This window comes from Lycorma delicatula, chromosome 4, assembly GCF_047948215.1.
Source record: "Lycorma delicatula isolate Av1 chromosome 4, ASM4794821v1, whole genome shotgun sequence".
NCBI lineage: Eukaryota > Metazoa > Arthropoda > Insecta > Hemiptera > Fulgoridae > Lycorma > Lycorma delicatula.
Genome location: NC_134458.1, coordinates 171,142,687 through 171,155,270, shown reverse-complemented (window position 1 = coordinate 171,155,270; position 12,584 = coordinate 171,142,687). Strand labels below are relative to the sequence as shown.

Genomic DNA, 12,584 nt, shown 5'->3' with positions numbered 1-12,584 from the left:
CATATTAATGTTCTTTTTAATAGTGTACAAATTACATAAAATACTATAGTGTGTATATGATATTATAGAGCTTTATATAATAATTTTTTTTCTTAATAGTAAATAATATAAATATTTCATAATAGCGTATAATTTGATATTTTAGGTGCGGTGCAAGTGGTCAAATGAAATGCGATCCTAAAGTATGCAGTCCAGAACCAATGTTAAGAAAAATGATCGAAGCTGCTGTTCGCCGAAGGAGGTGAAGTAGTTTAAATAATGGGTATAACATATATACACATATGTGACATGATGGTAAATCCAATCGTGACATGAGTGCCAAACTCAAAAAAAAATTTAATAAATAAACAACATGCCTCTTCATTATACTGCAATTAATAATCTATGTTATAACAACATTAAGTATGTTGTACATTTTGTTTAGAAGTTTTTTTAATAATGAACTGTACATCATCTATAATAATAAATGATAGATAAATAATAGAATGTATGACTTATATGAATGGATGTGAAAGTGTGTATGTTGTGCACACATGCATGTGCACAGATATGTTTATATGTTTTATTGTAATAGCATTAATTAAAATTAATAAGTCTTGAAAGCTGCCATTATCGTTTTTTATCATTGTCTGATATTATAAATATTTTTAAAATATAATTTTGTAACTATTATTATTATTTTTATTATAATTCTCTGCTCAAATATGCAAATTATATAAATCATTAGTGGTATAATTATATCTTGTAATATTAAAAGAAAAACAAGAATATATAGTACTTGTGTGTGTATGAGCATGCAGTATATTTATGTATGTGTGAGAACAAAGCAGAATTTTTTTATAGTATGCAAACTTACAATACAACTTTAATTTTTTTATAGCCATAATTTTGAGACAATTAGAAAATCTTCTTTTTTTAGTTAATTCAGTCATATTTACTTTTTTTTTGCTGAGTTAAATAATTACAGGGCAATCTTGGATGGTTGAAACTTACACAATTTGCATATATAACAAATACAGATAAAATTGTAATTGATATGATTACAGATATAAGTGTATAACCAGTTAAAAATTTGAATATATTCCAGTAAATAGTTTAATCAAACATAACTTTAGTAAAGGTACTTTAATTTTTAATTTTAAACAATTCTTTAACAAAACTAAATTTCTAAACCTGTTTCTTAGATGAATAGTCCTCATGAATGACCAAATATTATTGCTGACTAACTGAAATTTTTGAGATAAGACATAGTTTATATTTTTAATCTCTTTAAACATTTTGCTGTTTCAAAATCTTATAAAAAAAATTAAGTCTATAATATCCTTTAGTATTAACTGAGGGCACAAATATCATGGATATAATCATCAGGGGAAAATACAATTGGTAACAGCATTCTATCAATGTTGAAGGAATACAATGAATCTCCTTTCTTTAATGAAAGGAGAATTTTTTATCAATTTATGATTTTAATCTTTTTAGCAATTATTAATTATTATCAGTAATAATTATCACATAATGTTTTGTGATTTTATTTAAATATCTCATTTTTTTAAAAGATAATTTCTGTAATACTTTGAAAGTTTTCCTTATTAATTTATTTAACACTTGATTGTAGGTGTTAATTAATTAAACTTTATCTAATATTTTTAGAAGTTTTATCATAAAAAATGTATCAGAATAAACATACTTAATGGTGCAAAGCAAGACTTGCCTATTGTGTGTTTGCATGCGTGTATATATACATATATTTCAAAATCATATGATAGCAGTTTTAAATATTAAATTCTGCTGCCACTCCCCATCCTAAATTTAAATTCCAACAGCAAGCAATGCAGATTAACTGTAATTTGATTTTTTTCTCTTCGTTTTATTGTATTTAACTGGATAATTAAAAGCACTTTATATACTCTCAGATCCTAGAACGGTAAGGTTAACCAAATATAGCGGGTTGGTAGGACTGCACTGTATATGCATAGCATATGTGAAAACTATTGTAATTATTATTCTTCACTATTTTTAATGTTTATTAAATCATTCAAACATTTATTAGTTTTTTTTAATAATTAATATTAAAATTTTAATTAATACTAGATTCAAAAAATATATTTATGCAGGAAAATTTGGTGTTTATATTTTATTTAAACTAATATCAAATTAACAAAAGTTTATGATTTATCAAATTATGGTTATGTATGTGTGTAGTGAATTATGTATGTATGTATGTATGTATGTGTGCTCATAAAAATGTGTCAATTTAGTAAACATTTATTGTATGAGTATAATTTAATTATCAGTTTTAGTTTATTATTATGTCAACAAAATTAACTAAAACTGTAAAATAATTTAATATAAGCTATTATAAGTAAATTAAATATATATATATAGATTTATTATTATTATTATTATTATTATTATTATTATTATTATTATTATTATCTAGGCCTGGGTAGTTTGACTGATAGAAGTGTTATTCTTATTATTATTTCAGTTTCATTTTTATTATTACTTGTTTCAAGTAATTAATTATTTATTATTTATTTCATTTTTGAATAAATTTCTGTCTCTTGAACATTCAGGCCGTATTAATAATTAATTTATAATTAATTTAATTATAAATATAATTAATTATATTAGTAAATTAAGATATTATTTATATTATTACTTTTTTTTTATTATTGCATTCTAGATATTAGTGTACTTACATAAAATTACATGTTATAATTATTATATAATTGCGAGAAGTAATTAAAGAAAACAGTAACGAATTGTGATCTTTGAGTCGAGTATGTTATGATTTCTTTCAATTTGAGTGTCTGTCTATTATTGTGTGAAAGGTTTTTTCTAATGGACATTTTATGGATATACATACGTCATTTTTTATACAAGGATATTTTTAACTAATTTTTTTACATTTATAAAAAAAATTTATATATATATATATATATATATATTTATAAATAACTAAATAAAAATATTTTTAAGAAATGAAATTAAGCTAAAAGCAATTTTTGGTAATTTTTGGTAATAATTTTTTTTTGTTTTAGTTAATTTCTCGACAAGTTTTAAAAAAATTATAATGTAATAGTTTGTATTTTTGTGAGTATAAATTACTGTTATAATAGAAATAAGAACCAACTTATAAAATATAAAATGCAGAATCTAATATTACAGTACTATACACAAACTGTTTTTTTTTATTTATTTAAAATTTAATACACCTTAACTCTTTTATCATTTTAACCTTTACTCACCTAACTTTGTCCAGGTTAAAACAGTTTGGAGCTACGGCTTTTTAGATTCACTTCTTTAATCCAGTTCCAAAACTTACTTTCTACTTCCCACCACAACCAGCACGGCCCATCATAATTATTCCTCCTCTTTAACAACCCTAGATAGTTAGTTGTATGCAGTGAAGATATAGAATTATTAACGAAGTCCCACACTCCTGAGGTAGTGTGGGACTTTGTTAATAATTCGTTAAGAGGGTTAAGTAACCCTCCTTAACCCTTCCTTTCAGCAGTACTTCAGAGACATTTGCTGAAATAATAGCATGAGTGACAAAGTGTTATAATTGGAAATTGTTACTGTGTCTTGAAGACATAATAATAATAAAAAAAATAGAGATATAACTCTTGCTAAAGAGCAAGTATGCTTGTTCAAGGATCTTTTATCACAAACAATAAATATATAAATACTTATAATCTAATTATACAAGAAATGTAATGCACACTAGAATATAACAGGAGAAAAATAAGTGGCACAAAGTGATAGTGCCACCATCTTGTAATTTTATTTCCCTACTAACATTTCAAAATTGGTTGACCCACATCCTCTAACTTTTCTGTCAGTTACCACTGTTATGGAGTCAAGTACATCAGGTTTTACTAAGAGTATCTGTAGTGACTGAATTTTTAACAGCAGAAAATGTGAGCGCTAGTGACATTCATCATTGTCTAAGTCATTAATGGTGATGAAACTGTTGATCAAAGTATTGTGTGTAGGTGGACAATAAAATCTTGTGCAATAGAACCCAGTACAGGAATGAACCTATTAGTGGTCAATCTGTTTGTGTGACTGATGAGAGCACTAGAAGTGATGGATGAATTGAATCAAGCTGGGTTGACTCTAAATCCCACTTGACACACAGAGATATAAAACACCTTAAAAGACTGTTGTGTTCAACAGCCACAGAGCCAATAATTCTGCAGCATGATAATGCTAGGTCACACACTTTGCATATAACCAATGAGACTCTTGTCAAGTTGAAATTTGAACCACCTATCCCATATCTTCCATACTCACTAGATTTGGTGCCCTATTATTTTCACTTGTTTCTGCAATTAAAGAGATGTATTTGGGTAATCATTTCACGATATATGATGACCTGAAGGACACAGTGAGGTTATAGATCACAAAAAGACTGCTAACATTCTTCATCATTCTCCCAAGAAAGAAAAGGCCACATCAATCTCCCAATGATTGGTTCATCATTGGGTTGTTTCTCATTACATGAGATGACTGAAATGAGAAAACTGGTTCATTTAGGAACAATCTGTAGCTGTGAATGGTAACTACATGAAATTATAAATATAAGTTTTTGTAGCAAATAAAATGTGCGTTTACGTCATATTTTTTTCATTTGAGAGTTATAAGCAATTGTGCGTGGCATTTCAGGCCACGCACAATCATACAGAATGATTTAGGAGGAAAGGGAAATAATTTGGAAACTGATTCTAGAGCTTGAAATAAGGAAAAAAGTTCATATAAAAATATGTTCAAAAATCCTTTGTTATCAAGTTACAGCTTGCAGAAACCTTCACCGAGACTTCCCCGGTGAAATGACATCATACTGAAATTTTTTAGGCATTATATAAGAAGTAATCATGTTTTTTGACCTGAAAAATCGAATAAAATAGTTCTCAGAACAATATCTCCCGGAGTTTTCAGAAAAAATTCATCGACAAAAAACACTCTTTTACATTTCAACATGACAAAAGTGTAAATTTTATTATCCAAACTTGTAAAGAAAGTAATTCAGAAAAAACTAATTTAATAAAGCCTATGAAAACAAAAAAATCAATTTTTATTATTAAAAACAAAACAACAGAAAAATGTTATGAATTTGTTAAAAATTACAAACAGCTTTTTTAATACAATAAATTAATTTATTGTAATAAAAACAACTGTTATTATTTTTTTACAAATTCATAACATTTTTCTATTAAGTTTTGTTTTTAATAATGTAAGGTTATTTTTTCTTTATTTTCAAGACTTTATTACATCAATTTAATTAGAATTAAATTCTCTACATCTTTTTAAGATTTACACATTTTTTAGTCATTTAACAAAGTTATTATACCTCAGACCTAAAAAAACATGTTTTTCGTTGAACATCATAAAAACTATGAGAGGTACTAGTTCTGGGACCTGTTTTATTTGATTTTCCAAATAAAAAAACCATAATAAACCACCAGTTTTACCTCTTATATAACCCCCTAAAAATTTTACTATGACCTCATTTCACCAAGGGAGAACTAAAATCATGGGAACATTTTTCGGTAGCTATAACAAAGCGTTTTCCGTTGAGCCTGAAAATTATTTTTATTAATTATTTCCCTTTACTCCTGAAATATTCTGTATACTATTCAATGTGTAATTAATAAAAACTATGAACATACCAGAATGACAAGGTTAATATAATCTTAGAAATTTACGTAATTAGCTTTTAAAATTCAGTATTCATCAGTGGTTGTAGTTGATCCCGACTATTAATTTAGTTACTAGAAATTATCTCAAAACTAAATTAAAATTCCGAATAAAATAAATATTATTTCTGGAACAAATTAATAATAATTTGTAAATTTTATCAACACGTTGCCAGCACGGTACAACTACTCATAGTAATATCCACATTTCCTCCTATACTACTAATCCAGAATGAATATCACACCATAGCTAAATCTGATCAAAGGCATATTTATCAACCAACCCAAATAAGCTAACTCCCACGAGTACTACTCATACTCTGTACTTGATTAAAAGTTACTTTTTCCATAAAAAAAATTATTTTTATTTACTGTATATAGGTTTTATAACTGTAATCAAATTACAGCATGGAAAATATACCTTCCAATTTTAGGTTTGAATTTTTTTAAGTTTTGCTAACAAAATATTTTTATTGTTTATTAAACAATAACTCTAATAAATAAATAAGACTGACATTTGTGACCGAGTACAGGGGAGTTGGAAGATAATACTTAAGTTGCCACTGTTGCTACTGACAGATATGAAAATTTATTTGTTGATTTATATGAAGATTTAAACCCATATAGAGAACATTATCTTTGTTTCCACAAAGCATAAGGCAATATAAATGAATAAGTATTAAGATAACAACATACGAATTATTAAAAAATATAAACTGTATGATAAGCCAATAGTAGATTCATTAACTCCTTTTCTCAAACTTATATTCTTTCCCCCACCACTGAGTCTATTTTATTATAATATAATATACAAACTGGCAATTCTGTATGTCTGCCTTCTCAAACACCATTACATTTTTTTTTTTTAATCTATGAAGTATACTACTATCAATATATTTTTATCTGTTATACAGTTAATGTTAATGTACATATTATTACAAAGTATAAATTATTTTAATAATTTGGATAAAAACGTCATCTAATGGTTAAGTTACTTGTAATTACGAACCATACACGCTTTTCAGCTTAGAAGACTATGTTTAACTGAATGTAAATAATATTTTCAACATTAAAAAAAAATTATATGTATTTTAAATGTGTTGTGTCAGTGACCAGTCAGACACGTTATACAAGAGTCTTTGTAGCGGCATAAATATGAGTGATTGATATGACAAAAATGTTTACAAAAGCAAGTTTTTTTAAAAAATATTAATAATGATTAATATTAATGATTTTAAAAGGCAATAAATATATTTACAATTAAACAAATAATCATTCATAATGGTTTTTTATGTATGAATTATTTGAAATACTTAAAAATTTTTTTCTTCTTCCTCTCTTCCACCCAAAGATTTGGGTTGAAGAGGGGTTTCTCTTCCAAACCAGCTGTTTGATTTGGTAATATAGATTTCACCCTTTGATGTTGTCCAGGAACACCATTTGTAGTAATCCTCTTTCTTCCTTCCCCTTTGCCCATCCTTCAACCAATCAATTGCACAGGATGAATGATGCAATAAATGATTTTCTTCTATTCTCCTCAGGACCTCATCATTTGTTAACTCCACTAACCCAGAATACGGTATCACATTTTTAAGACACTTAGTTTCATATCTTACACCTTCAACTGTGTCAAAGTTTTTAAACCAAATATTCTCATTCCAAAAAAAAGCTTTTTATAACATATTTTCTCGTTGAGAATGAACATCTCGATAAACTTTTCTACTTATTAAATGCTTCTTTGCCTCAGGGATCCAAGATCACTTCTCTCATACACCTTCCATCAGACATGAGGATTCTCTAATAACCAAATTGGGGCCGTTCTCCACTAGGCTAAATATTAGTAATCAATCTCATGTGAATTTCATTATCTTTGTTTTCATTTTATTTATCTTCATATTGCATCTTTCCTTCAGAAGAATATTCATTTTGTTTAAAGAAGTTTTAAGATTGTTCACACTTTTTGTTATTAGATTAATCTCATTAAACCATACAGTTGTCCCTTATTCCCTTTTGTGCTTCCAATTTCTATCTTTCAATTTATGTTGTTCAATTCTAGTAAAACTGGTAAATGATTTTTCTATTGCTGTAATCTATTTTTACATATTTAATAATACTGGACACGATTGCTCAGGAATCATTTTAAAATATGCAATAGTCAAAAAATTTGGATATACTTTTCAAGAAATAATTTTTTATATTTTCAGTGAATATTAAATTAGATTGCTCCAATTTTCTGATGATGAACAGGTTTCGTCATAACCTATTTGACGAAGAAGAGGAAAAAGCAGTAAGAAAATAATTTTAATTGTACTCTCCCAGTCATAGGTTCTGTTTTGATACACAAAGTTCCGCACCTTAATAATGACACAGACTAAAGCTAAAAGAATAAAAAAAATATGAATGGACAAAAACTACTTTAAGCTGAAAAAATAGGATTAAATGACCACACGTTTGAAACCTTACTAGATATTGATGCCATTTTTTAAATACTGTAGTTATCAACTGTTTTGAGTAGAACTGCTTAAAAATCTTCAAATTATACTGTTATAATTTTAATACCGATTACACAGTGCATTTATATGATTAATAAATTTATTTCTTCTGGTAAAACCAATTAAAATCTTCATAATTAATTAATTATATTTTATAAAAAGTTATGTTATTTTTATATTATTTATTTATATACTTTTTTATGTCATTCATAATTTATTATAATTTGAAGCTGTTTTTCATCTTTATATGAAAATTATTATATGTACCAGTTTGGTTATAAAACAATTTAAAACATAAAAAATGAATAAATATGTATTCAACATTAGTTATAACAAATAAAACCTATTAATGTTAAATATCGGAGAGGTATCTGTTGAGAGCCAGACTAAGGAATGATTCCTGAAAGAGGGCAGCAGCTCTTTCAGTAGTTGTTAGGGGCGTGAGTCAGGACGACTTAAACGGCCGTATCAACATCACTCAGTCCTCTGAGTACTGCGCAGCTGAAAGCAATGGAAAACTACAGCTGCTTTTTTTCCAAGAAAATGTGGCTCTCTGCATTTTCACATAGCAATAATGGAGGCGCCTTCCTTGGTAAAATATTCCGGAGGTAAAATAGTCCCCCGTTCGGATCTCCGGGTGGGGACTACTAAGGAAGGGGTCACCAGAAAATTAAAAAATAACATTCTACGAGTCGGAGCGTGGAATGTTAGAAGCTTAAAAAAGGTTGGTAGGCTAGAAAATTTAAAAAGGGAAATGGGTAGGACAAATGTGGATATAGTAGGAATTAGTGAGGTTCGGTGGGAAGAGGAAGGCGACTTTTGGTCAGGTGATTTTAGAGTAATTAACTCAGCGTCAAATAATGGGCAGGCAGGAGTAGGTTTCGTGATGAACAAGAAGATAGGGAGGAGAGTGGAGTATTTCAAAACGCATAGCGACAGAATCATTGTAATAAGGATAAAATCAAAACCTAAACCGACAACGATTGTTAACGTCTATATGCCTACAAGCGCCCATGATGATGATGAGGTAGAGGGTGTATACGAAGAGATTGATGAAGCAATTAAACACGTAAAAGGAGATGAAAATTTAATCATAGTTGGAGATTGGAATGCAAGCATTGGAGAAGGCAAGGAAGGAAATATAGTGGGTGAATACGGGCTGGGCAAAAGGAATGAAAGAGGGGACCGACTTATAGAGTTTTGCACGAAGTATAATTTAGTAATTGCCAACACCCAATTTAAAAATCATAATAGAAGAATATACACTTGGAAAAAGCCAGGCGATACTGCAAGGTATCAGATAGATTATATCATGGTTAAGCAAAGATTTAGAAATCAACTCGTTGACTGCAAAACTTACCCTGGAGCAGACATTGATAGCGACCATAATTTGGTGATAATGAAATGTAGATTGGGGTTTAAAAACCTGAAGAAAAGGTGTCAGATGAATCGGTGGAATTTAGAGAAGCTTGAGGAAGAGGAGGTAAAGAAGATTTTTGAGGAGGACATCGCAAGAGGTCTGAGTAAAAAAGATAAGGTAGAAAATGTAGAAGAAGAATGGGAGAATGTTAAAAAGGAAATTCTTAAATCAGCAGAAGCAAACTTAGGCGGAATAAAGAGAACTGGTAGAAAACCTTGGGTTTCAGACGATATATTGCAGCTGATGGATGAACGTAGAAAACATAAGAATGCTAGTGATGAAGAAAGTAAAAGGAACTATCGGCAATTAAGAAATGCTATAAACAGGAAGTGCAAACTGGTGAAAGAAGAGTGGATTAAAGAAAAGTGTTCAGAAGTGGAAAGAGAAATGAACATTGGTAAAATAGACGGAGCATACAGGAAAGTTAAGGAAAATTTTGGGGTACATAAATTAAAATGTAATAATGTGTTAAACAAAGATGGTACACCAATATATAACACGAAAGGTAAAGTCGATAGATGGGTGGAATATATTGAAGAGTTATACGGAGGAAATGAATTAGAAAATGGTGTTATAGAGGAAGAAGAGGAAGTTGAGGAGGATGAAATGGGAGAAACAATACTGAGATCTGAATTTAAGAGAGCATTAAAAGATTTAAATGGCAGAAAGGCTCCTGGAATAGACGGAATACCTGTAGAATTACTGCGCAGTGCAGGTGAGGAAGCGATTGATAGATTATACAAACTGGTGTGTAATATTTATGAAAATGGGGAATTTCCATCAGACTTCAAAAAAAGTGTTATAGTTATGATACCAAAGAAAGCAGGGGCAGATAAATGTGAAGAATACAGAACAATTAGTTTAACTAGTCATGCATCAAAAATCTTAACTAGAATTTTATACAGAAGAATTGAGAGGAGAGTGGAAGAAGTGTTAGGAGAAGACCAATTTGGTTTCAGGAAAAGTATAGGGACAAGGGAAGCAATTTTAGGCCTCAGATTAATAGTAGAAGGAAGATTAAAGAAAAACAAACCAACATACTTGGCGTTTATAGACCTAGAAAAGGCTTTCGATAATGTAGACTGGAATAAAATGTTCAGCATTTTAAAAAAATTAGGGTTCAAATACAGAGATAGAAGAACAATTGCTAACATGTACAGGAACCAAACAGCAACAATAACAATTGAAGAACATAAGAAAGAAGCCCTAATAAGAAAGGATGTCCGACAAGGATGTTCCCTATCGCCGTTACTTTTTAATCTTTACATGGAACTAGCAGTTAATGATGTTAAAGAACAATTTAGATTCGGAGTAACAGTACAAGGGAAAAGATAAAGATGCTACGATTTGCTGATGATATAGTAATTCTAGCCGAGAGTAAAAAGGATTTAGAAGAAACAATGAACGGCATAGATGAAGTCCTACGCAAAAACTATCGCACGAAAATAAACAAGAACAAAACAAAAGTAATGAAATGTAGTAGAAATAACAAAGATGGACCACTGAATGTGAAAATAGGAGGAGAAAAGATTATGGAGGTAGAAGAATTTTGTTATTTGGGAAGTAAAATTACTAAAGATGGACGAAGCAGGAGCGATATAAAATGCCGAATAGCACAAGCTAAACGAGCCTTCAGTAAGAAATATAATTTGTTTACATCAAAAATGAATTTAAATGTCAGGAAAAGATTTTTGAAAGTGTATGTTTGGAGTGTCGCTTTATATGGAAGTGAAACTTGGACAATCGGAGTATCTGAGAAGAAAAGATTAGAAGCTTTTGAAATGTGGTGCTATAGGAGAATGTTAAAAATCAGATGGGTGGATAAAGTGACAAATGAAGAGGTATTGCGGCAAATAGATGAAGAAAGTAGCATTTGGAAAAATATAGTTAAAAGAAGAGACAGACTTATAGGCCACATACTAAGGCATCCTGGAATAGTTGCTTTAATATTGGAAGGACAGGTAGAAGGGAAAAATTGTGTAGGCAGGCCACGTTTGGAGTATGTAAAATAAATTGTTGGGGATGTAGGATGTAGAGGGTATACTGAAATGAAACGACTAGCACTAGATAGGGAATCTTGGAGAGCTGCATCAAACCAGTCAAATGACTGAAGACAAAAAAAAAAAAAAAAAAAAAATGTTAAATACAGCTTTATTAATTTTTTATGTTTTAAATTGTAAAATCCAGTAGTTTGTGAATATAACTTGACCACTTAAGATCTATTCAAACAGCACCTGCACTAACATTCTTGGCAGATATAATTTAGGTAACTATTCACACACATCAATATATTTGCAACGAATATTAGATTGCTCCAAAAAGGCCCAATTTTCTGACAATGAATAGGCAATCATAACCTACTTGATGAAGAAGAGGAAAAAAGCAGTAAGAAAATAAAATGAGTTCATGACGATTAAAAAAAGAAACCGAAGGAGCATATGTTACAAGTTATAAAGAATTTATTGTTGATGAAGATAAATCTTTTGAATATTTTAAAATGCCTTGTTCATTCAATTTATTTCTAACTAAAATAGAATCTCATATGTAAAAAATATATCCACTGGATACAAACAATGCCACCAAGGAAGCAGGTAGCCAGATGTTTAAGGTAAGGAAATTAATGTTTTTGAATAATCATACTTACAAAGTTGAATTGTAAAACTTTAACATTAAATGTCCAAAGTTTGAATAAAACTCATTTGTATAAGCATAGAATACCATACAGAATCTTAATTTAGGAACTGATGTTTCTATTGAATCACCAATTACAATTACTTTCTTGCTTCCACAACAATAAATGCTTCAAATACGATTGTTATCGGTAATACTATTTAATATTATTAAACAAAATAATATTTTTAATAAGCAGAACAGAATAAATGAAAAAAGGTGTTTTTATTTGTAAAAAATAAAATGCAAGATTAGCATTATAAAAAAATAAATTGTTAGTGCAAGTAAAAAATAGAA

At 28.9% G+C, this 12,584-nt stretch overlaps 1 protein-coding gene across 1 annotated transcript in view; it reads left to right on the top strand.

The window, feature by feature from the left end:
• The window catches only part of tnc (tenectin), a 197,252-nt gene extending 194,088 nt beyond the window's left edge, over positions 1 to 3,164 (top strand). The window contains exon 10 of the mRNA XM_075364703.1: positions 146 to 3,164. Within this exon, the coding sequence (XP_075220818.1) occupies positions 146 to 245 (100 nt within the window). The 3' untranslated portion in view covers positions 246 to 3,164. The remainder of the gene's footprint in view (positions 1 to 145) is intronic.
• The last annotated feature ends 9,420 nt before the right edge of the window (positions 3,165 to 12,584 follow it).